This window comes from Mchenga conophoros, linkage group LG16, assembly GCF_057382185.1.
Source record: "Mchenga conophoros isolate Kocher_MC1m ecotype Shallow Benthic linkage group LG16, M_conophoros_male_GT1.1, whole genome shotgun sequence".
Classification (NCBI taxonomy): domain Eukaryota; kingdom Metazoa; phylum Chordata; class Actinopteri; order Cichliformes; family Cichlidae; genus Mchenga; species Mchenga conophoros.
In genome coordinates, this window is record NC_140541.1 from 3,559,614 (window position 1) to 3,577,444 (window position 17,831).

Sequence of the window (17,831 nt, forward strand, 5' to 3'; positions counted from 1 at the left end):
TTCCCACAGAAATAGACAGGATAGAAAAAACTTGTACCTTGTTCCTAACTGGAAACCAGAAAGTGAAAAGTACTCGTGTGGAGCTAAAACCGACTTTTTACTTCAGTTCCTAACACTCTGCATTTTCTTCTGTTTTTGTACTTTTTTTTAATTTTTCCTGCTTTCTGTAAAAAAAACAAAAAAAACAAAACCCTCACCTCACCTGGGTCATTGCGGTGGCCTCAGTCCTGTTCTCCTCACAGATGTTTGTTTATTCCTCTTATTGTTGCTGCCCTACTAATAATTATTTTATTCCACGGACAAAGTTGTATTTAATTCTTTTTTTGTGTTGAATTTATGTTGGCAGTTCACTGTACAGAGTAAAAACATTGACTGAGGCTCTACAACATTCCTGTTTTTGTTTTGTTTGTTTGTTTTTGTTTTGTTTTTTATCTAAAAAAAACCTTTTGCACTATTTATGACAAGAAAAATATGAATGAAGTCAGGCTGTGCAATATGTTTGGTGGCAAGGTCAGCGTTGTACTCTTGGTAGTCTATTAATAATACTGATTTTAAATTTGTTAAATAAACCTTTTGGACTTGAGCACGAGTTAACAAAGCGGTGTCAAGGTGAAGATGTTTTATTTGACATTTGGCTGATGATGGGTGACGGTTTGTAGTAGTTTTTAATATTTGTAAATAAACCACAACAGCAAATGTGAACCCGAGTGTCTGCCTGCATGTGTGTTGCACTGTTATACCATTTTAGAAGTAAAGCTCTCTTAAAATGAGCCAAACATCATCACAGAGACACGTTTTTGTGACAAAAATAAATGTAACTATCAACAGATATTAGCAGAACGTGAAGAAGTAACGACGGCGATCTCATATCCACACCTGAAGCTGAAATACATACATAGAAATACTACTGTACAGAATACCACTTTGAGTCCAACCTGAGACGTGTCAGCATTGTTTAGGTTGGTGTACAGGAGAGAAAGAAGTTCATGGACACAGAAATATCAGACTAGTTCAAAGTTGTCATCCAAGCAGACTTTGTGCTGATTCCAGCTCTGCTTATTGGGAAGTTTCTAGATGAAAGATTTCTGTCAAGGTTTTAATGCCAAGAACCAAAAATCCCCACAGCCACACTGTAGATTCAGGTATATAAACCCTTTACAGCGTTTTGTTCCTGTTTGGTTAATTTCAGCTTTTTGTGTATGTTGTTACATTTGATTTGTTTCGTTTCAGTTTTCACTAACCTCACGGTTTGACACTCCACAGAAGCTACAAACTCTAAACTTAAGTGGTTTAAACTTCAGAGCTTTGAATAAATGTAGCAGCATTTGGTAACTGAACAAACTGTAAAGCCTTTAAAATCTTCTCAGAGAATAACTGTGGTTTATTCTCAGCTGCTTTTTCGCCTTGATGTGTTTTTAGGAGTTGAGCTAACTTTGCACTGGAATAAATCAAAATGACTAACACAAGGTTAGAGGTGAACAAAAGAGATTTATGTAACTTTCCTTTTTAAGCTGCATCGCATCGACGTGGACGGGAAGTCCTACTAATCATAACTATGTATTTAAAGTTTACAGGAACTATAAAAGATTGAATTTAACAAATTAAAAACATCATTGCACTAATTCTTGTACATAGAAGTCCAGCTGTGTCAATAAAGTCCGAACTCTCTGTCATCTGCTCTAATGTTCGTCTTCATGAACCAGAAGAGTCTGGCTGCAGATTCAGGCACTGGTCCTGTCTGGATTTTCTCAGACTCGAGGTGTACAGCCATTCTTTCTGTTGAAAAGTGTTTTTTGTTTGTTTTGGTTATTGCAGTAGCCTACATTGTCTTGTTTGTAGAGAATGTATTTTTGCTTTGTTGGAGGCTAACATCCAGAAGAGCAGTTTTGGGATGCTTCGGGTACTTCCTAAAAGATTTCCAAATGTATGTAAACATCTTTCAGTCTTACAATAACTCATAAACTGAAAACAACAAGTCCAAGATGACAAAAGTTCAAACCCCAATAGATAATTTATCGATACTATTGTGGTCTTGTCTGTATCTATTCACCTTATGAAGCATTACGTCATGTCATAAGCTGTCACCATAGCAACCTGACAGGTACGTTGCTGCTGCAGCCAGACTCAGCTGGACACCTCTGAGCTTCACTTTGATTGGCTGGTTGATGTTTGTTGTTCCCATACTGTACAGGAAGTCTCTGTCGTGGAACACACTGCGTGCCAGGAAGCGCGCTGAAGACAAGGATGCCTTCTCAGTAGGGGTCAAAGGTCAGGAGAATGGCCTTCTCCGTAAGCCCAAAGAAATCACTCCTCCTACCCCGTTCGCCTCGTCCGACCCTGTGGTGAAAGGCAAAGTGAGTAAAGCAGGCCGACGGTGCGCACTGGTGATGTTATGTGTGTGCCAAAACCCCTCGCCTCCACCGCCCCACTCGGTTTATGTTCTTTGTCCTAACCTCAGTATGTGTGCGTGTGTGCAGACACCTGTAGACACACACACAGGTGGATGTGTCTCAGTGGGACTCCAGGAGTGGTTCTCAACCTGCATGACGCATGAATTCAGACTGATCGGTTTTATTTCTTGGATCACGTCTGTCCTACGGGACCACGATTTCTCTATTAAAAACCCTTACTGGCTGCAGCTGATGGCGTTACAGAGTAGCACAATTACTGCCATCGACAAAATCTCGAGCATTGCATTGTGGGAGAGACTGACTGGGATATTTTGTGGAATCTTTGGAACAAATGATTGACTCAGAATTCAGTCAAAAGACCAGGAGTGACATACTGTTAAAGATTTTCTTGGAGTGGTAACTGGATATGCAGGAAGCCAAACATACATCACAGGTAAACTGTCAGTCATGTGCAGTATTGAAGAGTTATAAAGAGCTCTATATATAATATATATAACTATATAGATATTTAGAGCTTTAGCATATTCTGCTCTGCACATTAGCATGTTCATTTATGCTACATTACCCAGTATTAGCTTCTAAAAGTTGCTTTAATTCAAAGATTTTTCCCCCAAATTTTGTATTAACTGTTGAGGAATGGCAGCAGGTGTTATACATAATCATCCATTCAGAGGCTAAAAACTCGTTGGTTAGTTTGAACTGCCAGCAGTTTCATGGCCTTTTGAGGTCTGCAGCCTCTTTATTTTGTAACAAATGAAACTTGAGCTTTTCACTGTGAAAGAGGAAGTTATCATTAGGCTGAAAAACTAGACATTTTAAATATAATATAGACATAAAGTATTCAGAATGAGCTCAAACATGTGTAGCAGTAATGTTAATCTTTTAAACACTGATGTGTTGTAAGGTGTTTGTTTCCTAAAGGAATGGTTTGAAAAATAGAATAGAATAGAATTCAACTTTATTGTCATTGCACATGCACAGGTACAGGGCAACGAAATGCAGTTTGCATCCATCCAGAAGTGCTTTAGTGATATAGATATATTACAATATATATTAGCAATAATATAGATATGTGAGTATATTACAGAAATGGGTCTATTATGGTATGTTATAATGTACACGGTATGAAGTATGTTGTGAATATTCTATAACTATAAGTATGTACAGGCTGTAGTGAGTACAAGCTATGTACAGGATATGAACAGGATATAAATATGAAAAACTATACAGAATATGAAATAAATAACTTTACAGGAATCTGAGATATACAGCTATACAGAAATGGGAACTATGCAAGTTGTAAACAGTTGTAGGGTTAAAAATTATCGAATGTACAGAATGATTATTTACACAGAGCTATACAGTAGTGCAGTTAAGGTAAGTGAGGGTGTAGATAGTTTCTACAGAGGCTATATAAAGTGCTAGTGGTTGTGAGTGGTGGTTCAGTCCATGTTATTATTGTGTGTTTGAGGGTACAGTTGTCCATTGTGGGGGTGTGTATGTTCAGTCCATGAGTTAACGTGGGTCAGATGTCAGGAGGCAGAGTTCAGGAGTCTGACAGCTGTGGGGAAGAAGCTGTTCCGGTACCTGGTGGTCTTAGTCCGGAGGCTCCTGTGGCGCCTCCCAGAGGGCAGGAGGGTGAAGAGTCCATGTGATGGGTGACTGGGGTCTCTGATGATTTTCCCAGCCCTTTTCAGACACCGCTTCCTGTAGATGTCTTTTATGGCAGGAAGTGGTGCTCCGGCGATGCGCTGGGCAGTTTTCACGACCCTCTGCAACGCCTTCCGGTCCGAGGCAGAGCAGTTCCCGTACCAGACTGTTATACAGTTGGTCAGGATGCTCTCGATGGTGCAGCGATAGAAGTTCACCAGGATGTCTGAGGACAGGTGGTTCTTCCTCAGAGTCCTCAAGAAGAAGAGGCGCTGGTGAGCCTTCTTGACCAGCTTGGAGCAGTTGGTCGTCCAGGTGAGATCCTCGGAGATGTGGACTCCCAGGAACTTGAAGCTGCTCACACGCTCCACAGCCGTCCCCTTAATGTGGATGGGTGGATGTGGGTCAGCATTCCTCCTGTAGTCCACGATGAGCTCCTTGGTCTTCTCGGTGTTAAGCAGAAAAATACTTCCATGACTTATTTTTTCAGCTAATAATAAATATTTTTCTGGTTATATATTTATTTCTTTAACAATAAACGTAATGATATTTCACAAATCTCCTGTCAGGAAGGAGTGCAGAAAGGTAAGACTGCCCATGTGGAGTACAGATCCAGTTTATCTTGCTAACAAGCGGAGGACGATGTCTTTGCTTGTGTGTGTGGCTCGTTTCCATCTGCACTCCACTGCCCAGAGCAGTGTGTCCACCTCCGTACTCGACCGTGGGGATGTTGTTACTTGGTTCATATTAAGGATTTCTCTTCATTGAAAATTCTGAGTTGTAGGGGATCAATTACTTATTTCAGTCAGTTACAGATCAATTTATGACTTTCATGTGTTTTTCTGGAATTTTGGTTGATATTCTCTCTCCATTAAAATGAAACTACCATTTAAATTAGAAACCATCCGTTTCTTTGGGAGCAATCTTGCAAAGAAATTCAGCATCATTATTTTCCCCTTTGTAATATCTACTTAGACCTTGTTGAAGTCAGTTGGCTAAATCCATAAAGAGCAGTGAATTTTAGCTGGTCACAGCCTTTATACAAAATATACTTGTGCTCACATTAGAAATTAGTCTGACTTATTTGTTTTCCGCACATGCAACCACTACAGCTGCTCTTACAGTCTCTATGCCTATCAAATCCCACTTTAACCCATATGCACATACTGCCAGAAGTATTCACTCACTCATCCAAATCATGAATTCCAGGTGTTCCAATCACTGCCATGGCTACAGGTGTATGAAATCAAGCACCTAGGAATGTAGACTTTGTAAAAGAATGATCCGCTCTGTAAGTTTCAGTGTGCTACAGTGATAGGACACCACCTGTGCAAGAAGTCCAGTCGTGAAATGCTGAGGCACATAGTGTGCCAAGGTCACCACCTTTGGGAAGATGAGGAATAGCTCATGATTTGAAGTATATCACATCCTCTGCCATGGTACGGGCAATCTTATGGCATGGACAAGTGAAACCAGGTTACCACTGTTAAATAATGATGTGCTTGCTCATTGAAGTGGCATGATGAAATCTGAAGTGTACAGGGCAATACTCACACAGTGTGACTGACTCAAAGCATACTGCAAAAGCAAACCAAGTTTCTAATTGCACTGAAATTACCTTTAATCGCCAACCCAACCAGATGTTTTTCATTTTACTGAAGGCGAAACTGAAGACAGAGAAATCCACAATCAAACAGCAACTGCACTAAACACATAGCAGAGCATCTCAGGAGAGGAAACAGCGTTTGGTGATGTCCAAAAACAATTCTTATATGATTCATTTGGCAACTTAATTTTAAGCTTCTATTTTTTTAATTCCTGGTTTTAGCACAATTGGATACGTCATGTGACACTTTGTGTTGCATTTAATGCTCCTCATTCATTTTAAAAAGCTGATCTCCAGTGAACAGTGAAAAAACTGCGTCTCCAATCAGTGAACAGCTGCAGTTGATCTTGTTGGCTGTGGCTGGATGTAGGCTGTGGCTGGATATAGACTTCAGCTGTGGTTCAGTGTGTGGTGCTGTGAATACTGTATGTCTATGCAAGACTGTTGGAAGATGCAGTGATTTTATGAAAGAATTTTTCTTATTAACATAGTATAATCAAAACGGAGCTGTTGCATGTATATGTATTACAACCATGCAACTTATGCTGCAGCAATAAGAATAATAGCACAGCCAAAGTCTTGAGTAATCATCAGCCACAGGCTGCAGTCATAATCACAGATGCAATCTCTTTTTGAGAGACTTAACATATCAGATATACATTGTCCTTTTGTATATATATCTAGCGTTATAATAATCTTATGAAGACAGATACTCTAGGATCCATCCATCGATCTTCTTCCGCTTATCTGAAGCTGGGTCGTGGAGGCAGCAGCCTAAGCAGAGAAGCCCAGGACTCCTCCTCCCCATCCACCTCCTCTAGCTTGTCCAGGGGAACACCAAGGCCTTCCCAGGCCAGCCGAGAGATATAATCTCTCCAGCGTGTCCTGGTTCTGCCCTGGGGGGGCCGCCTGCTGGTGGGGCATGCCCAGAACACCTCGCCCAGGAGGCGCCCAGGAGGCATCCATGTCAGATGCCCGAACCACCTCAGCTGGCTCCTTTCAATGTTGAACACCTCCTGGATGGCCGAACTCCTCACCCTATCAGTAAGGGAGAGGCCATCCACCCTACGGAGGAAGCTCATTACTGCCACTTTTCTCCGCGATCATATTCTTTTGATCACTACGCACAGCTCGTGACCATAGGGTGAGGGTAGGGACATAGATCGACCGGTAAATTGAGAGCTTCGCTTTTTTCTGCATCACTGTAGCCACAGCACTAATCACCACCCTGTTGATCTCCCTTCTCCCGTCACTCATAAGCAAGACCCCGAGATACTTAAACTCCTCCACTCAGGGTAGGAGCTCTTCCCTGACCAGGAGTGGGCACTCCACCCTTTTCCAGCTTAGGACCATGGCCTCACACTTGGAGGTGCTGGTTCTCATTCCCACCGCTTCAGATTCGCCTGTGAACCATTCAAGTGCAAGTTGGAGGCCATCACCCAATGAAGCCAACAGAACCACATCATCTGTGAAAAGCAGAAATGAGATTCTCAGACGACCCAAATGAAAGCCCTCCGCCACTTGGCTCCACCTAGAAATTCTGTCCATAAAGATTACGAACAGAATCTGTGACAATGGGCAGAGTCTATCACTCACCGGAAACGATTACTTATTGCTTATGGCTATGCGGACCAAGCTCTTGCAACGGCTGTTTAAGGATCAAATGGCCTGTAGCAATGGGTCAGACACCCCATACTCCCGTAGCACCTCCCATAGCACACTCTGAGGGACACGGTTGAGTTCCTTCTCCAAGTCCACAAAGCACATTTAGACTGGTTGGGCAAACTCCCATGCACCCTCAAATATCATTGAGTGGGTAAAGAGCTGGTCCAGTGTTCCACAACCAAGACGAAAACTGCATTGTTCCTCCTGTATCCGAGGTTTGACTAATGGATGAACTTTCTTTTCCAACACCTGGCATAGACTTTCCCAGCAAAGCTGAGTGTGTGTGATCCTCCTATAGTTGAAACACAACCTTCTTAAAGATGGGAACCACCACCCTGGTCTGCAAATCCAGAGGTACCGCCCCTGATTTTCACGCAGCATTGTAGAGGATTGTCAATCAAGACAGCCCTATAACATTCAGAGCCTTCAGGAATTCAGGGCGAACCTCATCCCTCAGGGGCCCTGCCACCAAGGAGCCTCAGTGACCTCACCTGCGGAGAAAGAAGCCTTGTCCCCAGAGTCTGCTTCCTCCACGGAAGACATGCCAGTGGGATAAAGAAGATCCTCGAAGTATTCCAGCCGCCCGACAATGTTCTCAGTTGAAGTCAGCAGCGCTCCACCCGCACTATACACAGTGCAGGTAGAGCACCACTTTCCCCTCCTGAGTCGCCTGGCCATTTGCCATAATCTCTTTGAGGCCATCCGCATGTCTTTTTCCACGGCATCTCCGAACTCCTCCCACACCCAAATTTTTGCTTCAGCTACTGCCCAAGCCATGTTCCGCTTGGCCTGTTGGTACCTATCAGCTGCCTCCGAAGTCCCACGGGCTAACCAAGCCCGATAGGACGTCCTAGTGCCATATATACTTATAGACACCCTTAAGTTCAGACATGGTGTTCATTATTGACAAACAACAACAAAATGCTGCTCGGGTTCAGATCTCACTGTTGTTGCCCACATGAACGTTGAAGTTTCCCAGTAGTACAGCAAAGTCCACAGGTGGAGCATCCTTGAGCACGCTGCCCAGGGACTCCAAGAAAGCTGGGTGCTCTGAACCGTCGTCCAGCGCATAAGCACAGACGACAGTCAGGACACATTCTCCGACCCAAAGGTGCAGGGAACAAACCCTCTCGTCCACCAAGAGAAACACCATAGTACAGGCAGCAAGCCAAAGGGGATACTAGGATACTCACCCAGCATCTTTCACCAAGGGCAACTCATGACTGAGACAGAGTCCAGCCCTTCTCCAGGAGACTAGTTCCAAGCCGTGCGTTGAGGTGAGCCTGACTATACCTAGCCAGTACCGCTCAACCTTACGCACTAACTCAGGCTCCTTCCCCGCCAGTGACATTCTCCTAATTGCTAGTCTTGGTAGCCAGGGATCGGTCCGCCAGGGCCTCCACTTATTGAACCTGACCTTCCTGTGGGTGGTGGGCCTACAGGAGGATGGGCCCGTGTCCCTCTCAGGCTGTGGCCAGTCGGGCCCCATGTACTAATGCATGACCCAGTTTGCCAGTTTGCCATTGGAGACCCTAATAGGAGGCAAAGCCTCCCGAGAACATAGCCTCTAGAATCCCTGGGACACGCACACCCCTCCACCACGATAAGGTAGCGAATCATTCTAAGAGTCGTACTGCACTCCCCAACCAAAGATTTTGGCTTATCGCAGGTTTAACAGTTTGAACATTTTCTGGTGATAAGGTTAGATTTACAGTCTTAAAGGACTGATTAGTAGCCTCAAAACTTCTAATTATCACTTAATGGAAAGACAAATGGTGGCAGTTTTACAGTGTGTCAGAAAAATCCAAAAGGACTCTCAGGTGAGTAGGATCTGAAGTGTCCACTGTAGCCACTGTTTTGCTCTCATTTTTTCTCATATTCTCAGAATCTTTCCTTTGTTCTCTTTCATCTCTTTTCATATTTGACATCATTTTTTCTGTTTTGGTTCTGCTCAACTTCGTCTGCATCTGTCCCCTCTCGTACTCTTTCCTCCTGTCGTTCCCGTTTTCCTTGTTTTTGTACATGTTTCACCTTTTTTATGTCCCATCTCCATTCTCTTACCTTTGACTTTTATGTGCCTCCATTCCCCTTTTATTCTTTTCCCTTGTTTCTTCCTCCACCAGGAGGTCCAAACTTCAGATGATTCAGATTGTGGTGATGACATTGACCCAAAGACGGGCATGGAGGTACCAGCTGTTCATTTTCATTGAAAAGATCTCTGACTCGGTGTTGAATACTTTTCTATTGAATTATTATATCAGCATTAGACAAACACTGTGTTGGAGACAAATGTGAGAGAATTTAAGAAGTTTAAAATCTGGAACTATTATGTATAAATTCATTTTATATAATACTGCTTCATATATGCTGAAAACTAATCCACATCTAATTATTTTCCAGCTTCTGAACCCAAACTTCATCCAGGAAGGTGAGACATACATAAGGCAGTTAATGCAAATTACATTTATTTATTCATTGAATAAGTTGTGTGACAAAGCCAAGAGGCTTCCAAATGCTTTTCACTACCACGGGAGTACAAGAAGCCCCAACTCCTATGTCAGTCTGGAACAGCAGCAAACCTGGTAATAAATGATGTGCTAGAATCAGCCTGATTATTCTGATCTGAATCGAGTGATTTGGCAAAACTGGTCATTATTTATGCTAATGCAGTATAACAGCAATGCAACAATTCCTTCTGAATACATGAGAGAGGTTTGAACTGTTCCCAGAAACTACAGAACTGAGCTGAGAATGCTTGAGGTCACACATGCCTTCGCTCAGAAACAACAACGTGATAAACTGTGGACATTTTAACTAAGAGCTGAGGGGAACGTGGTTTGTGATGCGTTTTCTGTGTGCAGTGGCTCCAGAGTTCTTGGTCCCACTGTCAGATGTGGTATGTGCATTCGGAGAGACCGTAGTCCTCTGCTGTAAAGTCTCAGGACGGCCTAAACCTTCAGTCACTCTGAAGGGCCCCGACCAGAATCCAGTGACCAACAACAGCCGCTTCACCATAGACATCAGGTAACAAAGAGACCACGAGGAACACCAGATGTGTCCATGAAGGCTTTCCAGAGGACCATTTCAATGCTGCATTCAGATTCTTGTTTTTCCTCACCTGCTTCTCCTTCAGTGTTTTGACTTTTAAACATACAGTGGTGTAAAAGTGTTCACCCCCTTCCTGATTTCTATGTGTTTCCGATCATCAACCAGATTTAAATATCAGACAAAACTCACACAAGTAAAAACAAAATGCAGTTTCTAAATGAAGGTGTTTATTAAGGGAAAAAGACTAAACCCTCATGGCCATGTGTGAAAAACCTAGTAACTAAGCAGCAACAACTACAATCAACTGAACGTTTGGCAGTGAGTCTTTTGCATCGTGTTGGAGGAATTTTGGCCCACTGATGCTTGTAGAATAATTGTAATTGAGCCATCGGAGGGTTTTCAAGCACGAACAGCCTCATGCCACAGCTCCTCAGTCAGATTCAGATCAGGACTTTGGCTAGGCCACTCCAAAGTCTTCATTTTGCTTTTCTTAAGCCATTCAGAGGTGGACTTGCTGCTTTGGATCACCGTCCTGCTGCAGAACTCAAGGGCACTTCACCTAGAGGTCACAAAGAGGTGGCCAGATGTTCTCCTTCAGACAGCAGAAGTCATGGTTCCATTTTCCACAGCAGCAAAACAGCCACAGACAATTACACTCCCACTACCATGGTTTACTGTTGGTACGATGTTCCTTTTCAGAAATGCTGTGTTACTTTTACGCCAGATGTGATCGGATGCCAATTATTTTTTCACACAGGAAATCAGGAAGGGGGCAAACACGTCTTCACACCACTATAAGTAGTACCCTCTATGAGTGCAGCCTTTTGATCTTTCCTCCTCTCTCCATACTCCTACGCACTGTGCAGGGATACAGGTGACATCTTGTTGAAAGTCTGTAATCTGATGCCTCAGGATACAGGAATCTACACCTGTGTTGCTGTTAATGACCACGGCACTGCATCCTCCTCTGCCTCCATCAAAGTCCAAGGTGTTGCACTTTGATTAACACTGAGGACCATTTGAGACGGTTACTGTTGATTTGGGGTTGACTATTTTTGTCTTGGCTTGCAGGTATCCCAGCAGCCCCAGTGAGACCTGTGGCTCAGGAGGCCAGCAGCACAGCGGTGATGATCCACTGGCTGCCCCCACCTTCATCTGCCCACTGTACTGTCAGCAGCTACACTGTGGAGTACAGACAGGAAGGTCTGTGTATTAGCCACTGGAATTGTTCTGTAGTGATGTTCAAACAGACTGACCTTTCCTCCTCTTTCACTCACAGACTCGTTCCTGTGGCAGCAGGTGGCCAGCAGCAGGGAGGAATGTGTGCAGATCGACTCTCTGATCCCCGGAGGTCACTATCAGTTCAGAGTTCGGGCCTCCAACCGCTGGGGTGTCGGCCCACCATCGGAGCCCTCAAATATGGTCACACTAGCCAGCAGCAGTAAGTCGCACGTGCTCTTAACAAAGAAAAGTAAATGCATGAGGATGCATTCAAGGATACCAAAAGGTATCCTTGAATGCATCCTAGACCTGAAGGTGAACAGTTTTAAAATCTCAAAGATTTGAAATTGAATTTGCCATCAGCTGGTGAGAGTATGACACACTCCACCCCTGGAAATATATCACAGTAGAGAGGAGTAAATGAAGAAGGTTGTTTGCTGGAGAGTGGGCAGGCAGGTGAGCCTCGGGTAAGTCCTGATTCCACAGACTCATAAAGCTTGAGCGCTGATCTGGCTGTGAGCTTTTCAGTCCAGAAAGGGAAGTAGGGGAGAACAGGCGAGGCACGCTGAAGCCGATTCACCACCATGTGGAAAATAACTGCTACAGCTTGTCCTTATTACACAGCACTGATGAGGCAATGAGCTGACCGGGCACCTCTGCCCATGGGCATAAACACCGATAGATCAAGGCGAACCACCTCTCCACCTAAGAGTAAAGAAAGAGGAAATGAAAACAATTTCTCCACTAATGCTGACATGTTCAGGGGGAATTATCTTACTTATGTATTTGTTCTTTGTCCAGACTCTGGCTGTGATGGGACGGGCATTCATTGGAAGGAAAACTTTGAGTCAACCTTTACTGAGATCTGTGAGATTGGAAGGTAAAACGATTTCAGTCACAAATAACGTCTCTATCGAGCCAAAGCAGCCGGTTTTTAATGCAGTCTCACTTGCTTTGACCAGGGGACGGTTCTCAGTGGTACGGAAGTGTGTCAACAGGTCCACTAAGAAAGAGGTACTTGTTCCTTTTGTTTAACTTCTTAAAAATTAAACTTGATATTTTATCAGCTACTGTGAGATGCAGACACATTCAAGATGTAACCTGTTTTAATGATCGTATAGATAAACTTGATAATCTGTCTGTGTTTGCACAAACAAGCATTTTATTATCTGGCTGTAAATCCTTATAATCAGCTCTGCGCCACCTTGATGAAAAATCCACAATATGTCATCGTGCAGAGTGGTTTTGTCTCAAAACTTTAACTTCAGGCGGGGTGGCTGCAGCTCAGGAGGTAGAGCAGCTCATCAACTAATCGCTTGTATGTTGGGCAAGATACTGAACCTCAAGTTGGATGGAACTAGTCAAATAGATGCACCTCGGCATAGAAAAAACTATATTGCACGTTTAAGTGTTTTGCCTTTGTTCTCCACTAGGTGGCAGTGAAGTTTGTGAGCAAGAAGATGCAGAAGAAGGAGCAAGTGGCTCATGAGGCAGACATTCTGCAATATGTCCAGAATCACCAGCTGGTGTCATTGTTGGACACCTACGAGTCTCCCTCCTGTCTGATGCTCGTCCTGGAGCTGTAAGTCCAGTGTTTGGCTGCTGCACGGTTTTTTTATCGTTGTGTTTTTGCTTGTTTTTCACAACAAGTAGAGTTTTCAGCTGCTTTTAGAGCCCGCGTGGTTTGGTATGAACCAAACTAGATGGCTGTTACTTTTTAATAGTTTTCTTTTCAACTTTGCTCTCTTTGAATGTTTTCATAATGTTTACACTTTGTCAGCACAACCAGGACGAGCAAAGCAGAACAGCTGCTCCATAATGTGAACGTGTGACATCACCCATTCACAGTGAATGAGTTACAAAGCCTGCAGTGCATATTCACAGCTGTGTGTAATAGCGGGTCTACTGAGCGATTCATTCAACCACACAGTGCAGAAATCGAAACTTGTCTGTGTTTCCATGTTAGACTGGAGGATGGCCGCTTGCTTGATTATCTGGTTGCCCACGATGAGCTGATGGAGGAGAAGGTGGCCTTCTTCATCAGAGAAACACTGGAGGCCCTGGAGCACCTTCATACCTGTAGAGTGGCACAGCTAGACCTGAAGGTGACTGCAGGTTTTTGTCACATATGAAAAGAAAAATATTGACAATTGTTGTTTGCTCACCTGTGTCTAAGTCATAACTCTGTTTTTGCTGTAGCCCGAGAACATCATGGTCAACCTCCATTCTCCCATGCCCAGTATTAAGTTAATCGATTTTGGCGATGCTGTCCAGTTGTCTGCCCACCGCCGATACGTCCACCTCTTGCTCGGGAATCCAGAGTTCGCTGCGCCTGAGCTGATCCGTGGCGCTCCAGTCTCCGTGGCCACAGACATGTGGAGCTTGGGTGTTCTGGCTTATGTCATGCTTAGTGGCGTTTCTCCGTTTCTGGACGAGTCACCGGAGGAAACCTGCATCAACATCTGCCGCCTAGACTTCTGCTTCCCAGATGAATACTTCTGCAATGTGAGCCAGGTGGCGAGGGATTTTGTGTCATCATTACTGCAGCAGGATCCCAGGAAGCGGCCGAGTGCTACTTCCTGTCTCCAACATCTGTGGGTGGGTCGTGGAGGTGGGGAGTACTCCAAGACACCACTGGACACGGCACGGTTGGCCACATTTATCGATCGAAGGAGACAACTGCACGACGTTCGGCCCATTATGAACGTGAAAGGGCTGGTGAGCAGCGGCATGGGAAACACACTGTGACGGGATCTGAACTCCCACAGGAGCGTTTGATTGTCTGTCTGTCAGTGTGTGCGTGGGACAGATGTTTGGTGCTGAATCCTTCCTGTGGTGCAAAATGGAAACTCTTGCTACTGCAGGACCACGATCAGTCCCCTGTAGACCAAAACCTTAACCCCAGAATATTTATTTATTCTATTACCTTGTTATTTGTTCATTTACCGATTTCAGCAATGACACATGAAGCGGGTCAGGTAAACTGCCAAAACACCACAAGAACCCAAAGAAGTCAGCTGGACTAAGGTGGAACTGGATGTGTTGGCTCCAGTTTACCGTCATGTAACTAACTGTTGGGACTTTGCAGAGGCCTCTCGCTGAGCTGAGGACTCGTGCAGTTGATCTCAGGCTCTGGGGCAGTGCTGCCTGTCGCTTAATAGAGGGTCCTGCACAAAGTGCTGTTTGAACTGCAGGTAGTTGGACAGTTGCAGGAACACCGTGATGAGCCTGTTTCTAGTATATTTGTAATCATTTCCTTTCAAGGACAGTGTCAGCACAGTGTCCTAAAAATTATATTTGCATATCGATAAACTTCAGCTACACTTTTGAAGGGAAATATATTTCCCCACAGTTTACTCGAATATGCTGGTATTCAAAATATCTTCTTCCTCTTCTCCAGTTTCTTTGTCACTTTTCTTTCCCCTGTTTTTACTCCTTTCAGGCAACAGATTACAGATTACTACAGAGGTGGGAAATAACAAATACTCTGTTACAGTACTTAAGTAGGATTTTCAGGTATCTGTATTTACTCCCTACATTTTCATAAAAGGCTCATTACTTTAGCTTTGACACATTTAAGGGGTAATATTATTATCATTTCCCATCACTGCAGGCCCTCTGGAACAGATTTGAACCTAAATGTTGAGGACAGTAACATCGACGACAATCCTGTTACGACAAGAGGCAAAAACATATCAGTTATACATCACACATACATTAATAGCTCTACTCGGGGGGTAAAGTGGACCGCAACAAAAAACATTTTTGGTGTAGATACCATGAGCTGCGATGCACTTCAGCATGTAGCTAGCACTACAGGAGAGGAAGTAACGATGTTTTAACTGGCAGATCATTTTAAATGTACCTTTAAACAACTCAACAAATATAAACACACAAAGTGTTTGTGTGCAGTGTGGACAGCAAGTACAGCTGCTTTGTTTCCCAGGGAGAGAAATGAATGCGTTCACTGAGAGATGGAGAAATGTGAAAAAACTAGATTGGAAATTACATTTAAATGTAGTTTTGAGTTTTTGGATCCAGCCGTTTGTTTTCTCACACATCTGCAAAACAAATCAAAGGATTCTGACTTTGTGTGCATGAAAGAGCAGCTTAGTGCTGAGTCGGTTCATCTACAGCACTGTGCTTAAGTTTAAAGTAGTGCACGATGTTTGCCTGCTGCAGAGAACCTGTTGCGTTCATGCTCACTGTTACATCGGCTGATGCTGGTTGGACTCCCTCACTGACTTCCATCTTTGTGCTACAGAGGGAGTGTAAAACAGCCTTGTGAGTCTGTGTAATCTCTGCTTACATCTTGTTAATTCAGTTGGTTAAATTCACAAAGAGCGGTACATTTTAGAGCAGCAGCAACACAAGTCAGTCGATCACAGCCTGTAGACAAAATGTACACAATCAAAATGAATGGAGCTGATGTTGGTTTCCCCACACTCCAGCCGTACAACTGATCTGAGAGTTTCACACCTGCCAAATCCCACTTTAATCCCCGACTATGTTCTTGTACTATTTAGGTGTTTCAGCAGTCACGAGGCTCAGTTTACATTTCTGTGCATTTTCACTTTTACTTGAGTTAAGAAGTTTAATCAGCAGTTTTCAACACGAGTGTCCATCGTTCTCCTAAAGTGACGACTGTCTGTGGTTTTGCCACCTCTGCATATTTGATGACACAGTATTTGTGACTCACTCAAGCTAGAAACTGATAAAGTGTTACCGAAGCATCTGTAAGGATCTAAAACTTTAAGTATGGACGATGTTTCTTTGTTTTTCTAACATGACTTCATCACACATGCATCAGTATGTTGTGTGATGCTGTTACTTACATGGAAAAGTCTCTCCGCAAAGAAAAACGATGCGTAGAATTATAATTTATGGAGAAACTGTTACCTGTAGCTGTCGTATAGGCCACATGAATAAGGACTGCACTTTTCTATGATCTACCTTTAATTTATTAAATGTTTATTTATTTCAGGACTGAACTAAGGGTGGTGTAATATTTGCTCTGGGGACCTAGAGCAGTCCGTTTACTCGACACATGGAGTTCAGAGGATGCCTAAACCTACTGAACTAAACGAGTGTGACTGTACAGCCGTGTAGCAGCAGACTCTGACTGAACTGTAGTGAATGTGCTGGACTGTCCTGAACCACAATAAACGGAGTTAAAATGCAAACATGTTGGCATTACTTCAAGGAAGATCAAACAGCGTCTGGATCGCCGCCTTCTGTGGTACATATGGACGACTACCGGACGTTAGCAGGATGCACCATGGACACAGTTTGCATCAGTGTTTACAGATTCTTTGTCCAAAAAGTAGGTAGTTTACAGACTAGTAAATACAAATCAGGAAAGACCTGCATGTAAATCACCAGTAATGGTTTAGAAATCAGGTTACAAAACTGTCTGTTTCTGTAAGTAAAGCCTGTGACATTTGGTGTGAAGGTGGGAAACTCCACCCTGAAGTCTGTTTTGTTGTATGTTTGTTTACCAGTCACTGTGGTGAATAACTGTAGTGGTTGGATCTCATTCATTCAGCTTGTAAATGTGCTCGTGCGGCTGCAGACCCTTTGGATGAAGTGGCCGCTGTTCCTGGGAGGCAGACGTTTACTGATGAATGTACTTTCTTGTGGAATGTGCTCTGTCGTCTGCTTTCACCCACTCGCCACACTCCCCGTTTTTCATCCTCAATCTTCCTCTAAGCATTTAGTGTCAAACAACAGCAAAGCTCATGTTCATGCTTGGATACTAAATGGTCCACAGGAAGGGAATTCGTCTTTAGAAGCAACTTTCATATCGGACGTCTGGTAAAATATTACCAAGTGTCTGTCACTGCAGCTGCAATCGATTCAGGTGTGTCCGAGTGCTGTTTTTCTTTTTTTACCACTCTCTCTTTCTAGTAGAGATTCTTGCTGTCTTATTGTGGACTTGTTGGTCTTGTTCATTATTTGAACTAAAAATAGCAGACTTCCCCAGTTTTTTCGACCTCTCATGCAAAATAAATCAATCAATAAAGAAAACCGTTTCAAGCTGTGTCTTTAGGAAAGGTGCTCGATGAGGTCACACAGACCGACTGGTCACACTCATTTTCCCGAGCGGCTGTTAGAGATGGCTGGCAGTTATTAAAGTTGGTCGCCACAGTCACCAGGTATTCCAGGTATTCCAGGTTTCCCAGGTATTCCAGGTATTCCAAATACAGCAGGCAACAATTCCGTAACCAAAA

The 17,831-nt window shown here is 43.6% G+C and overlaps 1 protein-coding gene across 3 annotated transcripts in view; it reads left to right on the top strand.

Moving 5' to 3' along the window:
* kalrna (kalirin RhoGEF kinase a) overlaps positions 1 to 17,628 on the top strand; it is a 152,918-nt gene extending 135,290 nt beyond the window's left edge. For all 3 annotated transcript variants that reach the window (XM_085250372.1, XM_085250373.1, XM_085250371.1), the window contains 12 exons: positions 2,192 to 2,354; positions 9,456 to 9,518; positions 9,733 to 9,760; positions 10,194 to 10,356; positions 11,247 to 11,368; positions 11,452 to 11,583; positions 11,660 to 11,821; positions 12,403 to 12,481; positions 12,564 to 12,615; positions 13,035 to 13,183; positions 13,568 to 13,706; positions 13,801 to 17,628. In XM_085250372.1, the coding sequence (XP_085106498.1) occupies positions 2,192 to 2,354; positions 9,456 to 9,518; positions 9,733 to 9,760; positions 10,194 to 10,356; positions 11,247 to 11,368; positions 11,452 to 11,583; positions 11,660 to 11,821; positions 12,403 to 12,481; positions 12,564 to 12,615; positions 13,035 to 13,183; positions 13,568 to 13,706; positions 13,801 to 14,349 (1,801 nt within the window). In that variant the 3' untranslated portion in view covers positions 14,350 to 17,628. The remainder of the gene's footprint in view (positions 1 to 2,191; positions 2,355 to 9,455; positions 9,519 to 9,732; positions 9,761 to 10,193; positions 10,357 to 11,246; positions 11,369 to 11,451; positions 11,584 to 11,659; positions 11,822 to 12,402; positions 12,482 to 12,563; positions 12,616 to 13,034; positions 13,184 to 13,567; positions 13,707 to 13,800) is intronic.
* The last annotated feature ends 203 nt before the right edge of the window (positions 17,629 to 17,831 follow it).